This window comes from Natator depressus, chromosome 1, assembly GCF_965152275.1.
Source record: "Natator depressus isolate rNatDep1 chromosome 1, rNatDep2.hap1, whole genome shotgun sequence".
NCBI classification, from domain to species: domain Eukaryota; kingdom Metazoa; phylum Chordata; order Testudines; family Cheloniidae; genus Natator; species Natator depressus.
The window spans coordinates 154,359,642-154,368,014 of NC_134234.1; the positions used below are offsets into that span (position 1 = coordinate 154,359,642).

General features: G+C 40.6%; 1 protein-coding gene across 1 annotated transcript in view; it reads right to left on the minus strand.

The window, feature by feature from the left end:
- Positions 1–7,854, minus strand: part of TRAPPC10 (trafficking protein particle complex subunit 10) — a 91,912-nt gene extending 84,058 nt beyond the window's left edge. The window contains exon 1 of the mRNA XM_074969283.1: positions 7,752–7,854. Within this exon, the coding sequence (XP_074825384.1) occupies positions 7,752–7,854 (103 nt within the window). The remainder of the gene's footprint in view (positions 1–7,751) is intronic.
- Positions 7,855–8,373: the final 519 nt, after the last annotated feature.

Here is an 8,373-nt window from a genome sequence, read left to right on the forward strand (position 1 = left end):
AGCAATGACAGAGATAAAGTGCAAATGATGAAACCCTATTTAGGTTTTTCTTTCTTCCACAGAGAAAGCGTTACGTGCAATTCTCTACTTCTTTAGGACCAATACTCGTTATCTAGTGAGACTATAACAAAATAATGGGCTTAAGCTACAGCAGGGAAAATTTAAGACCAGCATAACTACAAGAACAATTACAAAAGAAGCAGCTGCTGGGGAGACTGCAAAAACACAAGCATCTGACATATTCCTTTATTAGGGATAGTTCAGCAAAAATGTAGTCAATCTGCAATGATGCAGGAGATGGACTAGAGAAGACTCACTGACAGATCCCTGCCAAATGGTATCATTCTATGGATTAAAAATGGAGAATATGGATAGTAACAATTTACTAGCAAGTCAGCTAAAGGAAACCAGACTACATCGGAACATTGGTCCATATATATATATTTGTAAAAACATTCTGTCATGCTAGTACATGAATATCTTGGGAATTACTGTTCAGACAGAGCATCTAAAATCCTTTAGATTTTTTCTTCAAAATGCATGGATGATAGCATAAAGCATTTTAGAACAAATGTGAAATTTCAAACCTCACATTTCAAATCTTTCAAAAAGTAACTTGTTTAAGATACCAAGGAATGCAGTCTCTACTGTTTTAAGGTGTTAGTGAGATCAGTTAATTCAAAGGAAAACAAAGACCTGAGTTCAAGACTTGTCAGTTTGCCCCTTCGGTTTACCTGACTTTCAAATATTGCCTGTTCACATTAAAAGAACATTGATTAATTAACAAATTTGCACCAGAGTAATACTTCTGCAGCAGCACTGGCTCCAAAAACTTGAAACTTACTTGAACCACTTAATATGACTGGTCATCTTCCAGACTCCAGCTGTTGCATGAAGATACTATGGTGGAAAGCTTAAAGCATATTCCTGTTCAGTAATTATCTTCCTATGCTTCCGGAATAAACATGATTGAAAAAGAGAAACTAAAAATCAGGGCTATCCTGGCAATGGAGCAGTAGTGCAACACAGCCATGCACAAACTGTGTTCGATTCCGGCTTAACCCAGCCGGAATCTGGGTTTGCAACCCAGCAGAAACTGGCAGTGATGAAATAGCTACTCATACCATTATGCAGAGCCCCACTGGCTATTTCAGGAGAAGTATCCAGACCTCCATGGCAATGAGGATTTCTTTACTTTGTATGTCCCAGGTGTCTAATGTGTGTGTGTTTGGTTTTTTTTAAAGTAATTACCACATTCATGTTGAGATTTTTATTGTTTAAGTTACATGTATTCTCAACCTTAAGGATTTTTTTCCTGGAGATAAGTGAATAAGAACTATATTAGTCTGTCAAGTTTAAAGTTATTTATATTTTGCCAGCCTACATGCGATGCCAAAAATGGTCAACTACATTCTCTTACCTAAATTCCTCTTGCAATTTCAATTTCACGAAGCAGTCCTGAGTTCCTGTCCTAAACTGCTTTGCAGTGATGCTATGGGAAAAGATGTTGCCTTTCAACCCCTCCTTAACAGTCACATTTGTGTTGGGGGTGAACAGTTTTACAGATATGAAATAGAATGTGTTCAGACACCTGGACAATTTGTATAGTATAAGAACCTAAATAGAACAGAAACTACTTACAGGGTTCTGAATAGCAATCGTTAAACTGACTTGTCTATAAGTTTCACTCTGCTGCTACCACCAAAAGGTGTAGCAGCTTCCATTTCAGAAATCCAAGCTTGAATTCTGAAAAAATATTGACCATTTGAGGACTAGTCACCACTGGCAAGAAGATTTTAAGCCAAGTATGTTTCCATGTTAAGTAAAGACTACCTTTCGAGGTACACTTATGACAGTCACTGATATGACTTCACAAAATGGGTTGTATCAAACGAAATTACTACTTTTTTATACTGTATTTAAATATAATAATCCCATCATAAAGCAGCAAACACAGATAAAGCTGGAATTCTTGATCTTGCCATGAATTATTTTGACAGAGCAGAACTACTCACAGGCATGAGGTTCATTTTGCTTTAGAAAAAAAGTAGCACTTTTTCCAAAGCAATTTCCAGGCTTCCTATGATCTTCTATGGCAACTATTTTTTATTTTAAATACAGCTTGTTGAAGAGGATGGTGTTCAAAATGAATTTCAGCTCAGAAAGAACCTGGTCTCTCCAACATTTTTTTTTTTAAATCATTTAGAACAGCTGTATAGGTTTCTTAGATTGGCAGAAGTATTTCTAAAAGGAGGGCTATTTCACAATATAAGTGTTTACCAGATGCTGAACAGTGAAGAAGGATCCAATCGTGGTTGTAACAGAAAATATATTTTTAGGGTACAAAAAACAATTTATTCAACGTTCACCCTTAATTCATATAAACAGAAACTGGTTGGCATTATTTCTTTGTATCTCAGTTCCTCAACATCAAATTTTTATACATTTAATCAGACAAAGAGCCTACTGATAACCAGGGGCAAATATTACTCCTACTCATAGTTACCTGAAGACTGTACATCACAAAACCTTTTTAAATACAAGAGAACATTCACATTATTTTAAAAAAGAACAGCAGTATACAAAGTAAGCAGTATTATTTGTTGAATTACTTCTATCATAATCTCACTACCAATAAAGTCCTTTTGTTAAATTATTTTCTGTACTAGCCACATGGACATTTTGTACCGTGTAAGATTTAAAGCATTTTCTCTCATGTGATATCAAGTACAGAAAAGAAGCAGGAAATTGACAAGGTACAGAAAACAACTCAGAAGTCTGATGAGGTCACAAAGTATTCAAGCTTTACTGTCATGGTTACCATGAAATCGCCAGATCACCTACATTTAGGTACGCAGTCTTTAAGCCCCTGTTTTTAGTTTAAACCTATTTTTACCGAAAAATTACCATGTTTTACATAAAGTATATCAATTTTTTTCCTATTTCTACGCTACTTTTGTATCATTCAAATATATAAATAACTTGTTTTATTAGGATAATACAATACATTGCATGAGATATATGTATTACAATAATACATTAATCTGTATATATGCAAAGCTGCCTGTTGAAGTAAGACTATATTAGTCTAGAAGATACACACAATAAAGAGGCTCACACAGGCTCTGAAGTGTGTGCATACCTGAACATACTGATGAATCTCACATACAAGCTGTTAGCAGATAACAGTTTAAAGATCTGACACACTAAAATGGGAAGAGAATGAAAATCCGTATCAGAGTATGTTTCAGAACACAAGGAAGTATTCAAACGTTTTTGAAAAACAAAAACAGGAGAAAAGGATGAAGTTGAGTGTATGCACTCTAAATGGTGTGGCCCAATTATTACATGTAAATATTTATAGATTAATAGTTCTAAGTCTACAACAGAAAACTTTATTCAAACAAAAATTTTATTTGGGGATTAGAGATGTATTGTTTTCTTAAACTCAGAGGAGTGTGTTCTGAGTTCTGTTTTAGTTCTGCAGCAAACCACATTGATGAACGAAATTCAAAGCACTAACCTACTGAATACTTTTTCCATGCATCTTTCTGTCCACCAAAAAAAAAAAAACAACCCTGAGATTTACCCACAAAAATTATTAATAGTTTTTTGCACTATTTTCACCTATTTCTGTTGTGGTAATAAACACTGATAAATTCCCAGTAAAAATTAAATAAAATAAAAACTAAAAAAGAAGGGCCCTAGTAGTCTTATAGCTCGTATATCTAGATTCACATATAGTATCTGTAGAAGTACTTCCACAGAGCCTGAAAAATCCTTTAACAGCAAGTTAGTTAAATTTGACACTGTACTGAATGTGAGCCTGAGCAACAAAAAACACATAGGAGAATTGTACAGAAAAATAACCAAGCCTTTCCATGGTTTTGGAGGGCTGGTAATGGCCCTTCCCTCAGGTCAGTATTGAACCCTTTGGGATGAGAAACAAAAACAAAAGCCACAAAACCCTGATCACTTATGGTCACAAATGTTCTGCAAGCAAGGCTACTCATAGGTTTTTGCGGTAACCTCTGCAAAACAGTTGTAGAACTCCCTGAAGCTCCTGCCATCAGGTATCCTCAACTATGCACACCTCACCTCCCACAAGCTTGGTCTATCTCTGTTTTTACTTGTTTGAGACTCCATGGTCCCCGGTACCTCTCCCTACCTGTATGGGGAAGCCAGGAAGTAGAACCAAAGTGCATCTCCCACCACTTAAAAAAAAATTGGGGAGTCTGGATGGCTTGAAAAGAGTCCCAGTTATAAAGTCTTTGCCCACTAAGTTATATGATCATATCCAGCTCAGGAAGGTACCTGAAGTCACCACCATCCACAGCTGTTCAGCAGTCTATGTAAAATGAGTTAAGCTGTTTAAGTTCAGTTCCTGCTGAACAGGTGTCCACATCACAAAAAGCACTATAACCATCACACTTGTTGGTTGTTTCTGAAATGTCTTTCAATTCAGAACTGAGGTACCTGGCTGAGATGCATGGTGAATAGATCACTGTTGCAGCTCATGCCACATCTATGTTGTGCATAGATGATTTCAGTCTTCAGGGCTGTCATCCCAACACTTTTCACAAGCACTAAGTTCACTTACAGTTTGTAAAAACAGAGATGTATTTTTAATTCCAAAGTGATTGGTGCTAAACGAGAATGGAATTCTAAGTGTGGCATTTTGAAAAGTTTTAAGGGATATGAGTGCAGTTACTCAAATAATTTTTTGCTGTATTCTTTCAATGTAAAAACAACTCAATCAAGTTTCATCAGAATTGACAGATGAACAACAGACCCTGATATGAAGCACAAAATATTTCAGTCTGAAGTCACATTTGGTCAGGGTGAGTAACAGTTAAAAACAGTGAGGCTATGAATGCCTTCCTCCTTAGCCCTATAGTGTTAACACAATACTGTAATAAGGAAAGCATGACAACATTTTTAAAGTTTAATTCATAGGTATTTTTCTTAATGTAAGTTTGGAGTGAAACTGATTTGAAAGATTTTTGGAGTAGGTGGAAATAGAAAGAAGGTTCTACATATCATTATATTTAGCTTACAAGCAGTATCAATGAAGAAACAGGCACAAAGATGTGAAAAACGTCATTCCAGGCTGCATAAGTAAATCCCATTGAGTTTATAGTTAGGAGTCTTTTCCATATCCCAAACCAGTCTAGAAAGTCAGACAGATTTTACAGAACTCTGATACAAAAATGTAATATTGTTAAAGTAAGAAGGTGCACTTGTATACCCAATGGGTTTGGGTTTATTTTATAAATAGCTCAGAAGTGAGCACAGCACACAGCACTAAAGTATTCAATGTGCTAAACTGACAGAACTTTTTAATTTTAAATAGGCTATTTCTCATGTTACTTATATGAAAGTGAAAAAACCCTACAACTCTCACCCAACAGACACTATGAACAAGAAGTTAACAGTTCCATTTTGTTAAACAGTTGCTAATTTCAATTAAGTTTAACTGTTTCTCTGGACTTTTCATAAAACAATTAAGTGCCTCTGATGTTTTTACAGGGACCACCACTCACAGTTATAACAACTGGATGTGTCTGTAAGTCTCTAAATACTTGGACAGGTAAAACACTGAAGATTTTTTCTTGATATAATTCCAAGTTAACTGCTGCTTTTGGTGTGTACCAAGTCAGTCCATACCAGTATGAAGCTGATCTGATTATGTATTCCAAGACAGCACTACAGTATTAAAACTGTTACACTGTTCTTCACCTAAACTCTAATTTGCTAATTGTGTTTGATCTGATCCCTCCCTCGACTTTATCCTTCTCCACGCCTCAGGTTTGCTGCTGTCCGATCACCAACGCCCTCTAAAATTAAACTGCTGTCCTGCCTCCTCCTCTGCTTCTTCCAAAACCAGTTTATCACAGCATAACTATACATTTGTTCAGGTTTTTTTTATTAGAAGTGTTAACATGCATTCCAAAAATAATTCTTATAAGAACAGTACAACTGCAAGTAGATACCCCATAAAACTGGACAGATGGATTGAGTAGGACTTGCAGAGAAGCACCAATATTTTAAGTGACAGATGGGACAGAGTAGCATTCTCATGCCTTTCCCTCTTCCCACAATCATACCCGAATGGAATTGACTGTGGCAATTTGAAGGATGAAAACATTTGCTAGGATTGGGCCATACTTGAATGAATTCCTTGTTGCCAGCAATTGATATGCCTACAAATGAATCTCAAACTCTGGTGCCAAGAGTTAAAACATAGCAAGGTTTGAAAACTCTCTCGCATGTTCCACTATGTCAGTCATGAAGCCATGTCCCTATATCCTTAAGGGAAAGTTGTTGTTTTTCAATGGGAACTTTTGGCTCTGTAAAAACAGAAATAGTCATAATGGCTCATCCCCAAAATCCATCTAGTTTTACATTCTGTCTTTGACAGTAGCCAGCACCAGACAGTTCAAAAGAAAACATAAGGATTGTGTAATTTTGGGTATTCACCTTTAGACTTTGAGGTTTAGATTTTCAAAGGGACCTAATGAAGTTAGGCACCTAACTCCCAGGGAAAATCATAGAATATCAGGGTTGGAAGGGACCTCAGGAGGTCATCTAGTCCAACCCCCTGCTCAAAGCAGGACTAATCTCCAATTTTTGCCCCAGATCCCTAAATGGCCCCCTCAAGGATTGAACTCACAACCCTGGGTTTAGCAGGCCAATGCTCAAACCACTGACCTATCCCACGCAGGCATAAGGAAGCCTGCACCAAACATTAGCTCACATCCTAATCTGCAACACTGATTGGTTTACCCAGGGGTCGGCAACCTTTCAGAAGTGGTGTGCCGAGTCTTCATTTATTCACTGGTTTTAGAGTAACAGCCGTGTTAGTCTGTATTCGCAAAAAGAAAAGGAGGACTTGTGGCACCTTAGAGACTAACCAATTTGAGCATAAGCTTTCATGAGCTACAGCTCACTTCATCGGATGCATACTGACTATTATTCACTCTAATTTAAGGTTGCACATGCCAGTAATACATTTTTTAGAAGATCTCTTTCTATAAGTCTATAATATATGACTAAACTATTGTTGTATGTAAAGTAAATGAGGTTTTTAAAATGTTTAAGAAGTTTCATTTTAAATTAAATTAAAATGGAGTGCCCCCAGACCAGTGGGCAGGACCTGGGCACTGAAAAACAGCTTGGGTGCCACCTTTGGCGCATGTGCCAGAGGTTGCCTACCCCTTGCTTACAGTATAAAGCATGAACATCTCTTCCGAAAGCTGTTAGAATTAACTCTCGTTTCTGTAGAGAAGAATATCCAGAGCAACATCAAAGCCAAGCTTTTTACAAAACCTAAAATCAACAAACATGTGGACTACTTTTTTTAAAAATCCACATCAACGTTTATAGTGTTCGAGAAACGTAGGTGCCCCTGCACGAGCTGCAAACCGAACAGTGCAGTGTTACAAACCTGAAAAATCAACACTGGCTCCCAATCATCATCACGGGCTCTCCAAAAAAAAAAAACCAAACTGAGAAAGAGCAAGAGCGTAGGGAGCGCCGCCCCGGCTTCCTGGAGCTGCCACTTTCTCTAGCCGGAGGCGTTAGGAACAGAGAGATTTGAAACAAGAAATCGCCCCTGACGTGCCCTTCCCAGAGCCCCCCCCCCGCCGGCAGAACCCCGGGCTCTGAGCGCCCCGCTCCCCGCTGGCCTCGGGGGTCCGGGCCCGGTCACCTCCCCCCCGAGGGCGCTTCACCCCGCCCGGGTCACTCACAGGTCACGATGGGCTTGTTCTCCATGGTGTAGATCACCGGGGGCTGCGGCTGCGGCTGCTTCTTCTTCTCCTCCTCCTCGGCGGCCGCCGCCGCGGGGTCCATGGGCGGGCGGGGTCCTCAGCCCCGGCTCCGGCTCCGGCTCCGCGCCATGGAACCAGCGCTGCTGCTGCTGCCGCCGCCGCCGCCGCCTGCCTCTTCCTCCCGCTCCCCGGGGGCCGGGATGGGATCCCCCGGCCGCACGCGCTGCCCCCGCGGCCCTGCTCCAGACTGAGGAGCGGCTCGCGCTCCACCACTTCCCGTGTGGCTGGCGGAGCATTACCGCTTCCGGGGGGAGGGGCGGGGTTAAAGGGAAGAAGGCGGCGCGCGGCCGACACAAAATACGCTTTAAGCGGGGGGCGGGGCCGGGAGCACGGTTACGCAGAGGGGGCGGGGAGGGACAGACAGACGAGCGAGGGCGCGGCGGGAGCCCTCAGGGAGGCGCGCGCGGAGCCGGGGCGGGGCCTCGGCTGAGCCCCGCCCCCGGCTCCCCGCGAGCCGCGCCGGGGGCGGGCGCTGTCAGCAGCACGTTGCCTGGGGCAGGGTCCGGCAGGTGGCGAGCTGAGTTCGCGCCTTGGCTCTCCC